Source organism: Falco peregrinus, chromosome 14 (genome assembly GCF_023634155.1).
Source record: "Falco peregrinus isolate bFalPer1 chromosome 14, bFalPer1.pri, whole genome shotgun sequence".
Lineage (NCBI taxonomy): Eukaryota > Metazoa > Chordata > Aves > Falconiformes > Falconidae > Falco > Falco peregrinus.
The window spans coordinates 14,345,693-14,365,113 of NC_073734.1; the positions used below are offsets into that span (position 1 = coordinate 14,345,693).

Sequence of the window (19,421 nt, forward strand, 5' to 3'; positions counted from 1 at the left end):
ATGAAGTTCTAAAAGAAACAAACCGATTGCTGTCCACAAGGAGTGTCCTGCAGTAGGACTTGTGAAAAAACTGGAAATGCAGGTTTCTTTACTTTCAGCTGAAAGTAAATGCTAGGCTTGAAACAAGTGATCCATATAGTGCAAAGACTTTTGTCTTTAAGACTTCTGAAAGTCACAGTCTCCTTTTCGTTGTCTTTTTTTATGGAAGTTCTGATTTAAAACTGAATGCAGAGTAGATTTGTGTGGATCTCAAGGATATCACGTTGCCCCTGTTGCTGTCTTTTGCTGTTTGTATGTCTACAGTGCAAAAAACATGAAAAGGTAATCCAATTAACTCTAAATTGGCATGGACGTTGGCAGCAATATAGCTGTATTGGAGAAGTTCACCTGGATGGAACATTGGGGTTTCTGAGAAAGGTACTAGAATCCCTCCCGTGGAGGCTGGCAAGCTAGATCAAACACGGAGCCTTAGTAAATTATAATTAAATTGCTGCTAGTGTCAAAGCTCACCCAGTTACCTATGTGGTGCTGCCTTTATCAAGGAAGATTCACTCCACCCTGTGTCCGTGTCCAGTTTAGGTTATGCAGGCAGCAGATGTTAACATTGCTTAATTTAAGCAATCTCAAGTATTCAGTAAAGTACAGCATAGAAAATTCACAGATAACACATTTATAATATGAAGTACAAGCTTAAGAGTTTTAGCCTCGGAATAACTAGTTCTTCAGCAGAGGGTTGTTCCAAGTGGAGCCTAGGTGTATGAGAGTGTTATTCATAAATATTTATGAAGGTGAATTTTATCTTAAAATAAAGGTAAATGCAAAATGCTGCAAACTTAAGTTTGTTGTTGCCTAATGATTTGGATTCTCTAATACAGGGGTACAGTATCTTAAGCCTGTGTATGGTTCAAGGCTGTTTATCTTAAACTCATATCTGCAGTTATAGATAACAGTGTAAGTCTCTTGAAAATAGTAATACTGTATGGGAATCAGGTTAGAAATAGTGATAAAATATCCTGAAATACACAAATAAGAAGTCATGCAAATGCTCTGGCAGGGTCTAAATGCAAACATCCACTGTGCTAGCAGTTCAAAATGGTGTCATGTAAATACAAAGATAATATAAATAATGGCAAAGGAAACAAGCAAACAAAAAAATCCTATTTGTATCTGGCAAAATAAAATTATAGAGAAAATTGTATTGTATTAAAAGAAATATCTTTCTACCTCTATATTTGGTTGTAAAACATTCTGTAGTAACAGTTTTATGGGAGAGTTGTTTTCTTTTATTATTAAGATCAGAAGTCTCAACTGATCATTATTCAGTTTATAAAATGGGGAAGTCTCTTTTGAAAAAATAACTCCTGACTCTCCCCACTTCCACCCTTATAACTTTTGGGAAAAGGTCACATAATCTGCAAATAGGATGGTAATTCTGTTTAAGAAGCTTTAGTTTTGTTGATTAAGGGTCAGGCTTATTTTCAAATACAGTAATGGCACAAAAAAATGTAGCATATAGCCAACCTGTGTGTCTGTGTGCTGTTATCTGGAAACTATCCCAGGCTGTCTCTTGACAGAAAAACCTAATGAATTCTGAAACATGAAGTCTTGTATCATCTCTTAAGGAGATAAAAAAAAAATAAAAATCTTAAAAATGCTGAGAATGCTAGCAAGGGATTCAACCAAGCTTATGTACAAACCCTTTTCCTCGGCAGTAAAAAATGTGTATGTCTCTTTCTTTCTGCAGAGCAACCACCAACAATAAAGTACGAGAGCAGGTACTACTGGAACTGAGTTTTGTAAACTCAGACCTGCAGATCTTAAAGGAGGAATTGGAAGGGCTTAATATCTCAGTAGAAGTTTATCAAAATACAGAGTAAGTATAAAGCTAAATTACTCAATTTTTAACAGATCTTCTGTTTACCCTTGGAAACAAAACTGTTTCTCGGTGGATGTGAATGCTGTAGAATAGACATGAAAGAACAGAGAGCTTGATAAGAAGAGAACATACTTGATTTGTTGACTAAGGGTTAGTCTGCATATTTGTCTTTCACTTGGGAAAGGTGTGTACCATTAATCCTTAGATACGGAGTTCCCTGTTGGAAGAGAGTTGCAAGAATTGAAAACTCTTGGGGCTGTAGACAGAGCCACGTGGCACCTAGCAGGATTTCCACTCCTAGAATGGCTAATTGGTTCAGTGCATTCTGGAGTGAGCAAACCTAGTGATGTACTTAGTATCTGTTCTCAAATCCAGTGCATACAACAGTCCTCTTTTTAGGTGGAGAACAGAAGTACAACACTGATTTGGAGCTCAAAGCAGAGCTGAGGTAATCTTTAAGGTGTGCGCTTCAGTGATAGAAATCTGTAAATTAGCTGGGTAAAACAGAGGAATTCTTAGTAAGGAAGCTGAAAGTTTTCCAAGATACTTTTCTAACTTTAAAGATCATGCTAAACTTCAAATTGAAATGGGTCCCTCAAAGATAAAACTTAAAGAGTATTCATTGCCTGCACACTGCAGCGATTTCTGTATCCATTAGGTGTCTTGTTGCTCCTGAAACCAAGTGTTTACTATTTAATTAACATTAGCAGCTCAAGAGGCAAATTGAAGTACTTCATGTGATGTGGGGTATAACTTTGTGTCCCTCTTAGCACCGTTTTCATTTAGGTGTTAACTTCCAGGTGGACTACAAGGCGTTATTAATTAGAGGGACTAAGCACATTTCCAGTGGGGTATCTTTCAACTGAATGCTGATCTGATGCAAAATATCTACGTTTAATTTTTCTCAAAAAGAAACTTGTGCTAAAGCTCCTGCCCTCCACCCCCATGGCAAACTTTGACAAGTTTTTGATGCAAAAATGTTTTTTGTTCAAGATTTTACCAGTCTTCATATGTGCGTGTGAGCATAGAGAGACAGTATGAAAGTTAAGGCTGTGGAAATGAGAACAAGACTCCAGAAGTACTATTCCTTCTTCTAGCTAAAGAATATTCAAAATATTTGGATTCTCAAGGGAGGGTGAGCAGTAGGTCAGGCCCCAAGGCAGGTAGAAGCCTTGTGGCTGGGCAGTAGTATGCTTGTTATTCAATCCTGATCCTTCTTCCCCAATCTGTTTTGAGTGGTGTTTTACCTTTCTGATGCTGTTCATTCTAAGCTCTAAATGCTTTTTATATTCCATTAGCTAAAATAATTAGCTCCCTCTGTAACTGCTCTCCAGCCTTTAATAGCAAAGAGCCAATAATAGTTGCTCTCTGAATCTATTGTGCATGTAGTCATCAACGTGAGGTCACACCCACGTTACTGGGTTACACTGTGTTGTGTTACACCAGTCTGAAGGGTTGGCCTTCCTAGTACTTGCATGCATCTCAAGTGGATTGAGAGGCATGATGCTGTTTCTGCTCAGTCCTGGAAATCCAGGAACACCTCCCTAACTGTTCAATGCCCCCATGATGTTAACTCCATGGGTGTGGTACCTTAAAAACTTCAATTCAATTCCTTTGAATGACAAATGCTGGTGTCTACAGGGACTGTGGGTAGTACTAGAACTCATTGAACCACTAAGTTAGGATTTCTTTTGCATGTGTCTCACTTCCTTTTGGGGTAAGTGTCTTGATATAATCTATTGTAAAACTCTTGTGGTTTCTTCTAAAAGCTTCATCAGTGTTGTGGTTTAAGCCCAGATGGTAACTAAGTACCACACCCCCACTGCCCCCCAAGGGATGGGGAGGAGAATCGGAAAGGAATGTAAAACCCTGAGGGTCAAGATAAGAACAGTTCAATAACTGAAATAAAATAATGATAATAACAACAGTTATAGTGAAAAGGTGGGAGAATGGGAGAGGAATGAAATCCAAAGGGAAGGCAGGAAAGAAAAGAAGTGATGCACAATACAGTTGCTCACCCCCCACTGACCAATGCCCAGCCGGTGTCCGGGCAGCAGTCCAGAGCCCTGGCCAACCCCCTAGTTTATATACCGAACACGATGTCCCACCCCATGGTGTGGAATACCTCTTTGGCTGGTTTGGGTCAGCTGTCCTGGCTGTGTCCCCTCTAAACTTCTTGTGTCACTCCAGCCCTCTCGCTGGCAAGGCCTGAGAAACTGAAAAGTCCTTGACTTAGTTTAAACATCACCCAGCAACAACTAAATACATCGGTGTCCTATCAACTTTGTTCTCACACCACATCCAAAAAACACAGCACTGCATCAGCCACTAAGAAGAAAATTAACTCTGTCCCAGCTGAAACCAGGACAGTCCGAAATCAGATCGTTTGCACTAACTGTAGTGGTGTTTTGGCTCTGTATCTTGGAAGTCCTTTTCAAGATAGCAGGGCCACTTCCTGGATTGTGCCCACCAGTTTAAGGACTCTTCCTCTATCTGGAAGCAATTCTGATCTTTATTTTTTATTATTGGGTAATACACTTAGTGGAAGAGCAGTATATATAGCTTTTGAAGGATAAACGGTGCTCTTTAATTCATAGTAGTCTTATTAGCTAGTGTTGTTTACTGATGTGATCCAGGCTTAAGTCCATGATACAGATGTATATTCACTTGAGGTTCATATTTTTTTTAAGTCACAGTTCTCATCCTTATTGCCCTTTGATATTTTAGAGGTTGACTTGTTTAGAGTTTAACACCTAGCATTGTCTAGAAACTAAGTAGTTTTCAGACTTCCTACTCTTACACCTTTCACTGTTAAAGTTGCTATATTTTGGCCCTGCTTTTCCCTCTGTTAGGGGAAAGCACACATCACTTCTACATGTGAAACCATTGGTAGCATGTAAAATACTGGTGGTAACTATTGATAATTACCATAGCTCTTACCATGGCAGATCTTCTAGCAGCTGTGGAGCTGTTTTCTGTCCATATAACTTGTGAAGGTGTATAAAGGTTGAGCTACGTTGCAGCAAGCCAGCCACTGAGAGTCTCCTTTTCTTTCCTTGAAGGAAAAACAGACTCAAATGAAAAAAAAACAGCACAGGCAAGTAGCTTTCTTCAGTCTCTTCTTGAGGAGTCACAGGCCATTAAGTAGACTTTCTTGGGCAGGAAGGAGCAGAGCTGTTATAAATTTACCTTTTGCTTGAACACCCATCAGCACAGAAGCTTCTGTGATCAAATGAAACAAAAGTAACTATCTTATCAACAGACAAACAGGAAACAAGAATTTCTGAATCTTTTTTTCTTTTTTTTCCATAGAGAGACTTTCAGCATTCCCTTGGTACCTCTTGGCCTCAAAGAAACAAAAGAAGTAGACTTTACACTCCCCCTCAAGGTAAATTGGAGAGACACATTTCAGAACAAGTAGTTAACAGAAGTAACTTCCATTTCAGATTTGTTTAAAGAAGCAGAAGTAATTTATGTACAAATTATTTTTTATTTGCCTCAAAACTGAGATCACAGTGTGTTAAAAATTAGCCACCAATTATTTGGGTCGTGCTCATATGTAACTAGGACAAGGAGTCAGAAGACGTTATAAGAAATACCACTTTGGAGACAGTAGAGTTAAACCAAAGAGAATAAAAATGCCTTCTACAGTTTTTGTTTCCAATAAGACTATTGATTCCTACTCTTAAGTGTGAAAGGAAGTAGTAATGAAGGTTTTACTCAACGTAATGGTGATATTCCAACTTGCACTAACTAGGTTAGTTCAGTTGGGAAGCAGTGTCGCAGCATTATCACTGCTTGCTTGTTAGCTAATACACTTTGCTGGCTGTTTGTGCCACCTTCTGTATTGTTTGGACTACTGTGTATTGTGCAATGTAGATTTTAATCTCATGGTAAACTATCTTCTATCACTGTAGCATTTGCCTCGGCTTTTACTTCTGCAGGTTAATCTCTATGTTCAGATTGTGGTACCACTTGATGCCATTGCAGCTTTGTTAATTTAAGTGGAATTGCCCTAATATAGCTGACAAGAATTTGGCAGTCTCTTCTGTTAACAAGTTTTTATGGTCACTTGATTCTCTTGTTATTTTAGCTAACAGGGTTCATTTGTCCCTTTCAAAGCCACTAAGCGTTGTTGTTTTAAAACCCAACGGAGTTGATGTTATAGGTGTTTGGTTCCTTTACATCAGACTGAAACTTCTTGTCTTCAGATATCAAATAAAATTATTAGTTTAATTGTCTTTTTGTGGTCTCATGTTACTGTACTATTGACTGAAAGGGAGTAGACACCATGCAAATCACAACTGAATCTGTACTGTTTGCAACTGCAGAAAAAAGTTATTAGTTTAGGTTAATTTTAGATATTCCAGTTCTTTACTTTTTTTTTAGGACTTTATTCTGGAACATTATAGTGAAGACAGTTCTGAGTATGAAGATGAAATAGCAGATCTCATGGATCTGAGACAGGTAAGTTCAAGTAGGGTATACCATGAGGTCTTTTAACCTACAGTTGTAAATAACAACATTTGTATGGAACCAGCATATGCTATTATTGCTTATAACTTATCATACTCTTATTGACTTAATTTCTGAGATACGGAACATCAGTCTTCGTTGTCCAAGAGCTTTACAATGTGAGTAAAGAACAAGTGAAGAAAAGGATGAAGTTATGCAAAGTGATTGAGCTATTCACACAATTTTGTAAATCCTGTAAATCTAAGATTTGTCTTATTTTTACTTTGAGGTATTTTAATTTAGCAGAAAGAGTGTTGAAGTGAGTTTTTCTGGCAAAATATTGTAGTAGAATGGTGGTTATTTCTAACTATTGTTTGTTTCCTGTATTATACTAGAAATACAAACATTCTTTGTAGCTTTCATAAAATACCTACAATCTTTATTTAATTTTAGAGACTTGCCAGACAGATCCCCTTTGCTTAAAGGTTACGTGCTACTTGTGTGTAGCTGAAAAACTCTTGTTTGGAATGCATCCATATGGCCTTAAGCTTACTGTTCTCAGATTCCACACATTTCTATTGATATGCAGAAGTCCAAAGGAAGCAGAGCTTTAACCTTGGTGTTGCGGTATTCATCCTGTAACTTAACACAATATATTTTATTTTAATCTGTTGTATTTTAAGGCCTGCCGCACTCCTAGCCGAGATGAAGCTGGCATTGAGATGTTGATAAGCTATTTCCTTCAACTTGGTTATGTAGAAAACAGATTTTTCCCACCTACCAGGCACATGGGAGTTTTATTTACATGGTAAGTGTGTAGTTCATGTTTGTCTTCTCTTCTGTTTCAGAACACTGTTAACCATTAACTGTCTTCTGTTTAATTTGAAGCATCAGTGTGTTTCTTCCTACCTCGCTCCCTGCAGTGTGTGTTGTTAACCTTTTGGGGTTTTTTAGTGTTAAGAGTAAACCTGAATACAACACACCCTTTTCATGCTTAAGAGTGAAACAATTGGCTAGATTATGATTTGGGCTACAGGTTAGTACAAGGGGAAAAAGAGAGAAAATAATCTTCATTTTGGACAACTGCACATGTGTCCTTGACTCTCAGCCGTGGTGCATGAAGCAGATGGGGAATGGGTTACACCTTAGTTCTCCTCCTTCAATTTGTTAAGATGACCATTTGGACCAGAAAAGGAGGAGAGACTTAATTTATTATAGTGGAGTGTTTACTATATTTATGAGCAAAGTTTGACTCTGAATTCAGAGGTTTTATTTTTATCATGAAAAAGATTACTACCATGCAGCCAAGAGGAACTGTTAAATTTCTAGTCATAACTGCAGATAGAAACCTGAAAAGACAAGCTATGAAGGATTTGACCATGCTAATAGTTAGTATTTGGCAACATCCAAGTACAAGAACATAGCAGCACATATGGATGCTTCCCCAGTATACTGTCAGCCTCTGTGGTATTTCACAGGCACTTTTGAGTTAGATACAGTATGCTTATGGAGACCCTGCTGAAAACTAAGCCTCAGATAAAGCCGTTCTCTGGCTTGCAGCATCTAGATTGTCCTCACAGTATGGGATGGTATTTCTGTTCACTTTAATTTTCACTGTAGCATAACGATTACTAAGAATTCCACTTCTCTTTTGGAAAAACAGAATGAAAATATCTGTTGTTTCAATGGACTCTGCTAATTTTAACACTTCTAATATTTGTTTCCCAAGGTATGATTCCTTCACAGGTGTCCCAGTGTGTCAGCGAAATCTGTTACTTGAAAAAGCTAGCATTTTATTCAACATCGGAGCCCTCTACACACAGATTGGAACAAGATGCAATCGTCAGACCCAGGCTGGACTTGAAAATGCTGTTGATGCTTTTCAGAGAGCTGCAGGTACAGATATTCAAATATTGGGAAGGTCTTTATGCACATGTTCGTAATCTCACCCTGACATCCTCCATCACCAACTGACTTCATTACACAAAAAAGGAGGAATAGGGAAATTGAAGCCCACTGAAGAGCTGAGATGGCACTTTAATTCAAAACTCGGAACTGTAGTCTGAACATGCAGATAAAGACAGTGAATACTGTGGTTAATGATTAATGAACCGTAGTTCAAAGGTCCAAGTAATAGCCCTAACGTGAACTGCTTCACTGTTCATTCTTTGTTTCACCAACATAGCTGCTTTTACCTCAGTGATATTACATTGGCATAAAATCAGATTTAAAGGCTGATAAAGGGCTTAAAACCTAGCTTTCCTTATGGTTTCTGCAAAATTAATCTTACTGTGTTCTCTGGTGAAATTTGCAATTAATTGGAAGTTGACTATATTTTCCATAGGTTCCAAAGGCAGACAGATTCAAAATACTCAAGCTCTGTCCCAAGCAAGGAAGAATACAGATTCTAATAAAGGCAATCACATCCTTTGAATTAATTAACATGTTACAGAAGTTTTTGGTTTGGATTTGTTTGGGTTTTTTTTCCCGAGTAGCTTTTCTAATTTTTTTCTAAATGTCATCTGTGCTACACATAATGCTTAAAGACATGACCTGTGTAATTAATAGCTACTGTAAGATTTATTTTTGCACTAGGAATCTGTGGCTGTCAGTTTCCACTGTATGGGCAGTTTTATCATCTACAAACTGTGGACCACAGAGTTGGATTGTCATAAAACCCCTCTTTTGAATACACAGCCATCAAAAAATATTTCTTCATGCATTTATTAAATAAATTATTTTTCAGCCTTTGTATTTAATCTAAATGAAACTTCAATACTAAAATCAATCTAAAATCAATCAATCAATCTAAAAGAAATTTCTCCATTTTGCTGCTGCTCCTTCCATTTTGCAGATAAGAAATCACTGCTTTTCGCTTCAGTGTATTTACAGAACAGAATTAATTCACAAATTGAAATGCATCATTTGCTACTACACTACCTTTGTAGGGCCCCAAAGCGACGTGCTCAGGAGGCATTTCATTGTACCTGTGCATGGCTCCGTAACACTGTTCATTATGTTGGTAGAGACGTGATATAGAGCATGTATTAACCATTTCTCTGCGCTGAATGGAAAATGTTGTACAGAGCTTACCCTCAACAAAGCTCTTGGTATGTATATACTTACGTGATAGGGAGAAATATGTTGAGAAAAAATAATATTTCCCCCCCTGCCTGTACTTTCAGTTCCTTTCAATAGGGCACTGCATCAGCACTTGGGATGTGCCTGGCAAGTTTGGGCTTGATTTTTTTTTTTTTTGGAAAAAAGGCAAAGATTGCCATAATTCAAATTTGCGTAAGAGCATATTAGTAAGTTAAAAGACAAAAGTTAACACAGAACATGAAAAACCTCTGAAACTGATAGTAGGAAAATACAGCATAACATGGCCAGAACTGAATGTAGTGGCAAGAACTAAGATAACAGAAGTTGAGACACTTGAAAAACCAGAGGTCTTATCATTAAGCTTTTGTAGTAGTATCAGCAATTAGCAGGCTAGTAGAACCCACTAAACCAGTTGGATGACATGCATACTTGAAGGTTACACTTCCATCCCTGAAACTGTTACTTAATATTTGCACTACAGTTAGTGTTTGTTTTTAATTGATAAATGATGGAAACGATTCATGCGTTGATAGAATCAAATGTCTAGAGCAGAATCTAATTTTACCCTATTAAATACACTGGTTTAGTTTACTTACAGGGATGGAACTGAGCTTTCATTTGGACACAGCAGCACTTAGCATCTGGAAAGGAGGTTCATAATTAACTACATTTATAAGTTTGTGGTTTTTCCTTCCATCCAAGTGTTCTATTTTCACCTCCTTATGGCTGCATAGACTTCTTTTTCTTGTCCTGTGTATAAGCCCTAGCCTACCACTTCCATATAGGAGTCACGTTCAGTTCAGTACAGCTTTATGGTCAATCACAAGAACTGTTACAAGCAGATCTGAAGGTATTGCCCTTAAAATCTGCAGTTTCTGTTGCTCTTCTGAATTGTAATTTTGAGAACTGTGCCTGGAGATGTTTGATGGGAATGCAAAGCAAAACCTGTACAGTTTAATTTCATGTGTACCAAGAATCCCTTCAAATTGCTGTTGTTCATTACTAGAAAGTATGCTCTCCATCTTTATCATTGTAGTACATGCTAGAAGTAAGTTCACTTGTTTCTCTCTTTGTAATGCTGACAAAGCCATTTTGTAATTTCAGGAGTCCTAAGCTACTTAAAGGAGACCTTTACTCACACACCAAGTTATGATATGAGCCCAGCTATGCTGAATGTATTAGTAAAAATGATGCTTGCACAAGCTCAAGAGTGTGTTTTTGAGCAGATTGGTCTTCCTGGAATACGCAATGAGTTCTTCACACTAGTGAAAATGACACAGGAAGCTGCCAAGGTAAAATAGGAGACTTAAAAGTCAGTCTTTAAAATAACTGTTTACAGTGCTGTGTTACTTGCTACAGCTTCTAGTAATACTAACAGAATTTATTAAACCTAAATGTTAACAACTGTTACTGAAAACCAAAAGTAACAAGGGACAGCTGACAACCTATAATGACAATCGCAACCTTTCAGAAGATTAAAACACAAATAGCTGCAGTCTAAGTATTATTTTAGAACTGTTGTGTTTTTTCTTTTAAATTCATCATTCATGAAGTTTAAACAGAAACGTGCTGGAACACTGGGGCAGTGAACTTGCCAAAGCTTTTTTACAAGCTATTTATTGTATGCTCTTTCAAACAGTATAGATCTTGTCCACAGAACAACATACAAAAGGACAGTGTTGTTTGTGTGGTTCTCTGTTAAGTATTGAACACAACCTGTCTTATTTCCCAGCAGGTGGAGGTTATGCAAACTTAAAAAGCTGAAGTCCAAAAGAATAACTAAATTGTAACTGGGGGAGGACCCTGATGAGCAGTCAGTTGGTAGTTGCAGAGCTGTCTTGGGGCTTGTCTGAAAAATGGGAGGCAGGCTGTGCCCCAGAAGGTAGTGTTTGTACTTGATTGAGGTCGCTGACATCAAAAATCGGGTATGCCAACAAGATATGAAGATGCTTCCTGAGCCATTTCAGAGTAGCAGATATATGATTGGTTCCATACTAGATAAATGGGCAAAGCTTTTCCTACCAACCCTGTAAAGCCACCCTGACCTGTCTGTAGGATCGATCAGCTGTAGAGGAAAGGTTTTTGGATTGTGTCAGTTTGGAGTTGTTTGATCCATTAAAGCAGCATTCACTACTTGACAAACCTATTTTATTTCCTCTGCGTAAAGAATAGTAGCCCAGTTTTAAATAAGACCACACAAACTTAAGGCTAGATATGACTCCACAGTTTCAGAAGTGAAGCACAAACCTACTGTACAAGTAATATGCTTCACTCTTTTTCTCAGCAGACTTCATGCAGTAAGATGTATTTGTATATTAAGAACTGTTAATTATATGGTGTTTTTATTTTAACTTTGAAGCCATATAGATTGAGTGACTTGGTTCATCTGTTCTTATACAGAATTTTTACTTTTCTTGTAAGGGAAAAATCAGAGATGGAATTTCAAATCTTCTCAAAACTTCTTTCCAACCCTTTCTAACCATCTCCCCCAGCCCCTCTTTGATGTGATGCACATGAAATTATCTTAAAGCTGAATATAATATCCCTTGCTTGAGCTCCTAATAAGCAATGTTACATTATCATATTTCAATTTTGTGCTTTATTTTAGGTGGGAGAGGTTTACATGCTGGTTAACACTGCAATGAATCAGGAACCAGTGAAAGAGAATATCCCCTATTCCTGGTCTAAACTGGCACAGATAAAGTCAGACCATTACAAAGCGCTGGCACATTACTTCATTGCCACCATTCTGTGTGACCATGAATGTAAGAATCTTACATTTTCTATATATTCATGTAACTAACATTAACAAACCATAAACAGTTATAATTTGGTCTATGAATAAGACTAGGAGCCAGGAATTTTGGGGTTTCAATATGTGTTAATTTGTGGCCATTTTCCCATTCAGATTTGAAGCCATGCTTTTTTGTTCTTTACAGAAGAATGTGGAAGTCCAATAAACTAATTTCTGCAGAAACAAAAGAAGTATTATACCCATTATATTCTACTGAATTGTTTGATTCTTGTCAATATGTTCTGGCATGTAAATATTATTTGGATATTGCAGATGATAAAACTGTAAAAGTCCTAAAAACTTGAAATTCCTATCAATATGTGTGTGTAAATATTTGACTGCCTTTGGAGAAAAGGTAGTAGCAATTACACAACGTTACACCTAAAGATGTGTAATGGTTAATGTTCTGTATCAATTATTCCAGTGCAGTCTGGTGATGATGAAGATCAGCAGGAGAAAGCCTTGTCACAGTTGTATGACTACATGCCTGAAGGATTGATAGTTCTCACCGTTCTAAAGGACAAAGTTCAGAGAAAACAATTGGGTAACTGCCAGATTCTCACAGCTACTAGATACAGTTTGAAAATAACCTCGTATTTATTGTCTATGGATGACAACCAACAATTCTGATTTTTTTCAGGGAAAGCACACTTACGCAAAGCCATTGTTTATCATGAAGAAGCTCTAAGAGTCTGTGGTCTATGCAAAAAGCTTCGAAACATCGATGTTCTTCAGGAGGTTCTGACAGTTGCACATAAGCGCTCACTTCTCAAATATGCTCAGCAAGAGACAGAAGATGACTTTCTCAGTCTAATCCAGGCTCCAGATATCCTTCGTAAGTGTATATAGCTAGAAATAGAGGGTATTAACCTTACATGTGTATGCTTTCATGGGGATATGCCTTTATATGATATATTTATACATATATAATATGCATCCATACATAGTATAAATAATGTACAACTTACATACTTAAACATTTGAGTTCAGATTCCTTGCATGTTTCCTCCATCACAGATAAATGAATTTCGTTACAGCTGCTTTACAATGTTTCTGTCTCTGGTCACATAATTTTCTGGGGTAGATAACAGTAATTACTTACAACTCAGCTTTTTTGGTGACTGTCTTGTGAGCTAGAAAAAATAGGGAAACTTTAAAAGCTAAAATCATATGGGGAAAACTAGTAACTGTCTCCTGTAGCACGAATCTTCTACTAGTCTAAGTTGTTAACTCACTTTGACTGCTATTGATTCTTCATATGATTAGTCCAGCACGTCCAACTGTTTCCTCTTTGGAAGCAGTGGGAAAGAATGAGCACTGGTTTTAAATATTTCTCAAAGGAAAATAAATTAAAGAGGAGAATAGCTTAGTTTTGTTTGGATGGATTGTTTTAAGTTTTGTGTATTGATACTATGAGCTCTGAAGGGATTTTTAAGGTGATTCAGATATTTGCCTTACAAATTCCCACAAAAAGTGAGCTTTTCTACAGCCTGGTAAGAATTTAGGAGAAATTTCTATCTAGCTCGGAATGCAAAAAAAAGTATTTTGTATGCCTTTCAACTAATACTTGAGAGAAAATGAATTTGTTCTTCTTTTTGTTTTAGCTAAAACAGAGCATAAAATAGAAACAATCGCTCCTCAGTTTTCCAAGGTGAAAGTTAAAGATTTCTTTCACAGACTGGTACGTAACATGCTAATACCAACGAACCTCTGTCATTTTGCTAGCAAGTATAAATTCATTCTAATGTGAGGGAAGGGACATGAGCATTTTAGCCTGAAAAAATGATCCTGTATTAACTGGGGGGGTTTGTCAGACGCTACTGGAGAGATCATTCGTAGCCTCAGAGGTGTAAGTCAACTTGAGACTAGCAAAGAATAGAAGTGCTATTGTAAATGGCTTTGCACAGCATTCGTTCTTGAAAACCTTTGTGAAAGTCCCATGAAGTTTCAATGGGTAATTGCATACAACTTAAAGGTGGGGAGAAACACAAAGTACTTGGAGACAGGCATGCAGAATGTGTAATGTTGCATGCTACAAAGCCGGTCTTTAAGGTGGCTCTGTGTATCAGTGGCCAAAGGGAACTGGGAGTTGCAGTTAGGGTCAGAATATGCAGTGTTTCACAAATCAATTTATCTTCTCCAAAATGGAGTAACATAGAACCTTAGAGCCTGCTGCAGCCAGAAGATTCTGCACACTTTTAACAGAGATCTCAGAACAACTTGGCATTTGCTGTGATCCCACTCTGTTGGAAGTATCACCTGAACAGTCATGAAATAGGGCTGAGCACTTCAGGGGATAGCTTAAACTTCTGGGATAAATATCACTGCTCCATTTCAGTGGAAGTAGCTGGAAGTTAACCTGAGTAAAATCTACATAAGATGAGCTTAAAGCATTATAACTTAAAAAATGCAAATGTTTACTTACAAATAACAGTCATGTGCCTGTGGCTATGTTACTTACAGGGCCCACTGACAGTGTTCTCAGCCAAGCAGAGATGGACGGCTCCACGTACTATTCGCATCCACCATGAAGCAGGAGAGCTAGGATTCAGTCTTAAAGGAGGTTCACCAGTACAGATTTATTGTCTTGATCCAGTTTGCACTGCAGCTGTAAGTACATCGGTGCAATATTAATAATTGATCACCGGACTTGAGCATTCCAGTCTTTTAAACGTAACTGCAGCTTGTTAATACTGGTGCATGGCATATTTATTGGGTTCTCCTATACGTCAGTATAGTAGAGTCATATAATCTGAACACATTCTGTGCTATATACACCTTAGGTGTTAGAGTACCTGTATCCCTGAGATCACATTAAACTAGAATTAATTTCTTGCCCTGTTCACACTTAATAGATATGAAGTCCCAACAATTTTTTCCCCCATCTAGTTCAGGAAGTTGTAAGGGATAAAGGCTTTAGAAAGTAGCAACAATAAGGATGAGGATCAGGAAGGCAAGGCAAGGTAGCATGTGCCCAAAGCAGCATGCAGTGATGAGCACAGTTCAGCTGTAGGAAAGGCAGAAGCAACTACAGAAGTACAAATAAAAATACTGAAGAAATGGAAGTAAAATCTGGAGAATGTATCTCATGGGGGACGATAGCATAGCAAAAAACAAGTTTCCTTTATTTAAGGAGAAAAGTGAAAAGGACATAGAAAGAGCCAGCATTTGAGATTACCATTGATAAATGTGATTCTGCCAACTCAAATAGGTAATTTGTGTACTCGAAAAGTTACCTGTTTCTGTGTTACATACACAATTTTATCCCACGTGTTTGGCTAGGCAGTGGTTTTATAGCATCTAAGAGGGAGATGCCTTTAGGGCAGATACCATGTGGTGACAAAAACATTTTGTGCATCTTTACAATTCCAGATCATAAACTTTGCAAAATTTTTTTGACAGTTGATGGGCCTAAAAGAAGGTGACTACATTGTATCAGTTGGTGGCGTGGATTGCAAGTGGCTCGGAGTGAACGAGGTGCTGGAAAAATTCAAAAGTGTGGGAGAGCGGCCCATTGAGATTGAGGTTATCAGTTGCCAGGATACAGCGGCATCTATGGTATGTAATGAGGCAAATGCGTTTTGCAGATTGGATATGTGAGAGTTTTTCACTTTCCTGGCTTCAGTCCCTGATTTGTGTTTACTTTCATGTAGTCGGATCCCACACCAGCAGTGAATATATAAAGTATTCAGGCATGTGTTCAGTTTTAAACAGTCTGTTTAAATCATCATGAGTTAGCAAGCTAAAGTACAGTCTTTGTGTGCATAAGAATATTTGGGTGGGTTGTTTTTTTTGGGTTTTTTTTTTTTTTTTTAGTGGAGCTACTTAGATTAATTGCATTATAAATTCCAGGTTATATTTTATTTTTCCCCTAACTTGTCCCAGAGGATGAAAATATTACCCTGTTCAGCACTGGAAATGCCACAATGAAACAATAATGGAATGAAATAGAACATCCGTGACCATGTGCTTATTTTATATGTTGTTAACATAAATGATCTGTGACTTTTGTATTAGATTATAGATTAATGAATGTATTTTTTTATTTTGGTGGACTTATAACTGTCTAGTCAGTTACTAAGCTGCTGTAGAAGCTTTAGACTGAGGAAAAATGATCACAAGATTAAAAAATGTTAAGCTCTAAATAACAAACTTATTTGTAGTGTGAGAGAACCTGTAGTTCAGCTAAATCCACTGCTTCATGCTTCTAACATTCCCTGGCAAGCTTAGGCACTGAAGTAGTGTTGCCTTAGAAGTGAGCAAGGTGCTCTTACTGCTGTTAGGTTTTTGTGTTTTAAAAAGTTAATTTTTCCTTATTGAAAATAAGGAGTTGCACACCTGCCATTCCAAGCTGCTACTGGAAACAAGAGGGTAGAGTATAATCAGGCTGCTTCAGGGCACAGCTGAGACAGAGAAAGCTGTGCCTTTCGGGTATCCCGAAAGACTGTCCCACAGTAGCTCTTGTCGTAGTTGCAATTGACATGGAACCTGACCAAAGACAGCAAAAAAATCTTTCCTTCAGAGATCTGTGCAAGAACTACATATATAAGCTTTGTAGAGAGGTTAGTATATGTATTGTATAGTTATGCTGGAAGCCAGTAAACGTAACTATAACACAACCCATGGAAAAGATTCACAAGTCCCTTTATGCTTTGCATAGCGTAACCTTGAGTCTACACGGGCAAAATACCAGAATCGCAGCACGCTGAAGGGCCTTGTATTCAATTATGATGTCATTAGCACAGAAAACTTGCTGTAGTCTGCTTTGGAAAACTACTTGCACAGTAACCTTTTGTTATCGTCAAAATTTTTGACCCATTTTGGGTGACTGATTCTTGTAATGCTTCTCCTTTCCCTACAGCATAGTAAGAGTGCAACTTACTCTGTGGGTATGCAGAAGACATACTCCTTAATCTGTTTAGCCATGGAAGAGGATAAGACTGATCAGACCAAGAAAGCCCCACTGAAACTGCCTTTTCTAAGTTGGGGAACTAAAAATAGACAGAAAGCCGCAAGCACCCTCTGCCTGCCTTCAGTGGTGGCTGGAAGTTCTCCGATTAAGAAGAAGCTTTCTCCCTTCACGCTTCTGAATACGGAAAGTTCATTGTACTGAGTCTTTCAGAAGGATCTGTTAACATGACATTTTTCTTTACAATGTATTTAAAAAAAATGTCGATCAATTTTATCTTTATATAGATGTGTGTATAACTTCAGACAAATGCCAGTGACTTCATTTACTGTATTGAGCCACTATGAAGGTCAGAGGCTGCCAAAAACTGTAAAACTGAAGTATTTGAAGGTTAGAATGAAATGGTTTGGGAGATATGCAATAACAAGATGTAGATTATACAGTGGCTTACATGAGGACTGGATTCCTTTGGAATTGCAAAACACTGTATTGTGACTGGTTTTTTATAACTGATAGATGGGAGTTATTTATTACAAACTTGATGCTGCATGCAAAACATTAGGGGACATGTTAAAGGATGATTTTGCTGTACAAGTTTAGAGTTCATAACAAATCACTTAACACGACTTCAAGGAATTATCTTAAACTACAGGTGGAGAGGATAACATTATTCAGAGAAACTAGCCTTGTGCCAAGGGGCAGTGTCATATAGTTGTTTTTACACAGAGACATTTGCTTTCTGAGAGTACTAGGTGTAGTCTACTGAATAGTTAAATTTAATTCTGGAAGAGAATTAGAAGGCTTAGAAGTCAAAAGATCTTTTGAACTACAAAAGGCTTTTACTCTGCTCCTTTTCTGATCTAGGCTACATTTTAAATGCCTGCCGATTCAGTTGTTAAACAGGCTTTACTCCAAATTTAAAATTATTTAACATACTTACCATAAGACTTGTATCTCATCATCTTGTTAAAATTGATAGCTGTGGAATAAATCTCAAAACTGACCTATTGCAGTGTATTGATCAAGAGTACATAAACTGTGGTGATGCTTTAAATATGAGAAATGCTTGAGAGTCTTAAGTAGCAGAATTTCTTTATTATCACATCAGATAAAAAACCCAAATCAATATAAAACCATCCTCCTCCCCTTAGAACAATTAATGAGTAAGTATTGGCTATATATATTAAGGAGGGAGAGAAAAAAATTAACTGAGCATTTCTGTGAAATTTTCTATTTTATGAAATTGAAATTAATTGAAAATTGCTAACACTGTAGTGTTAGTTAGCATTTGCCATCTACAGAGTAGATATATGCTGTTTGATACTCAAAACTTAAAATATGGGGACAGTTTGCACCTGGGTGTAAACTTTGAAGTTGTCATTTATTTTTAGTTTCTTACATAATAGGTGTAAATATGTTGATGACACATATTTAAGAATAAAAATCAGATGCTGTTATTTAGTAGTAGCTTTTTGATTCTGCTACGGCTTGGATGATACAGCATAATTTAGCGCTGGCATACCTCTTGCATGTTTCTGTATTGTTGCTTACAAAGAACTAAGAAACTGTCTTTCTTAAAAGTTTCTAAGTTCCTATATTATGGCCTAAAACGTGCTTCCTTATAAAAAGTGTTAACATATTACAGAGCTTCCCTACAAAGGTTACAGAAAAAAAAAAAGTAAATTACTTGGACTCACCTATTGTTAGTAGGTATTCTTCATGTGTATTTGTAGCAGCACTTTTTTCACACACAAGCAGCAGCAGTCATACACTGATACACAAGACCCTGCCATACAATATTTTATACAGAAGATATTTACTCTGCATATATGGCTAAAATGACTATCCAGCTAATGAAATCTTTAGCACCATCACATGAATTGCCCTTCCAGCTCTTCATGTCTTCATGCCTGCTATGATAGTCTTCCTGCAAAGATCTGCCTGTTTGTTTAACCTTTCATTCCCACCATCACACTTGCTTGTCCTTGAGGAAACGTTTTGGTAGGGGTCTTTTTTTATTTTACACACCCACCCCTGCCCTCAATTCAAACCAAAATTTGGCCTTCCTAAGTGCCATACAGCTACATACTTACTATTTCCTGTCAGCTAACTAAAGACTCTTTCTACACTGACTGGTAGCTAACAGCTAACTTAAGGCAAATATTAACTTCACAGCAAGTTACAGTCTTGCTCAGACCACAGGAGTACTTGTAACAAGTTTCTATACACAACGATGTATAGGGCTATAAAGCCCTAATCATATAGGTTTCCAATAGATTAGTTGA

At 37.4% G+C, this 19,421-nt stretch overlaps 1 protein-coding gene across 2 annotated transcripts in view; it reads left to right on the forward strand.

Moving 5' to 3' along the window:
- Window positions 1-18,593, forward strand: part of RHPN2 (rhophilin Rho GTPase binding protein 2) — a 30,884-nt gene extending 12,291 nt beyond the window's left edge. For both annotated transcript variants that reach the window (XM_055818792.1, XM_055818793.1), the window contains 13 exons: window positions 1,745-1,873; window positions 5,189-5,264; window positions 6,266-6,343; window positions 7,015-7,139; window positions 8,061-8,227; window positions 10,538-10,725; window positions 12,042-12,198; window positions 12,652-12,771; window positions 12,868-13,062; window positions 13,832-13,908; window positions 14,691-14,837; window positions 15,630-15,785; window positions 17,089-18,593. In XM_055818792.1, the coding sequence (XP_055674767.1) occupies window positions 1,745-1,873; window positions 5,189-5,264; window positions 6,266-6,343; window positions 7,015-7,139; window positions 8,061-8,227; window positions 10,538-10,725; window positions 12,042-12,198; window positions 12,652-12,771; window positions 12,868-13,062; window positions 13,832-13,908; window positions 14,691-14,837; window positions 15,630-15,785; window positions 17,089-17,340 (1,867 nt within the window). In that variant the 3' untranslated portion in view covers window positions 17,341-18,593. The remainder of the gene's footprint in view (window positions 1-1,744; window positions 1,874-5,188; window positions 5,265-6,265; window positions 6,344-7,014; window positions 7,140-8,060; window positions 8,228-10,537; window positions 10,726-12,041; window positions 12,199-12,651; window positions 12,772-12,867; window positions 13,063-13,831; window positions 13,909-14,690; window positions 14,838-15,629; window positions 15,786-17,088) is intronic.
- The last annotated feature ends 828 nt before the right edge of the window (window positions 18,594-19,421 follow it).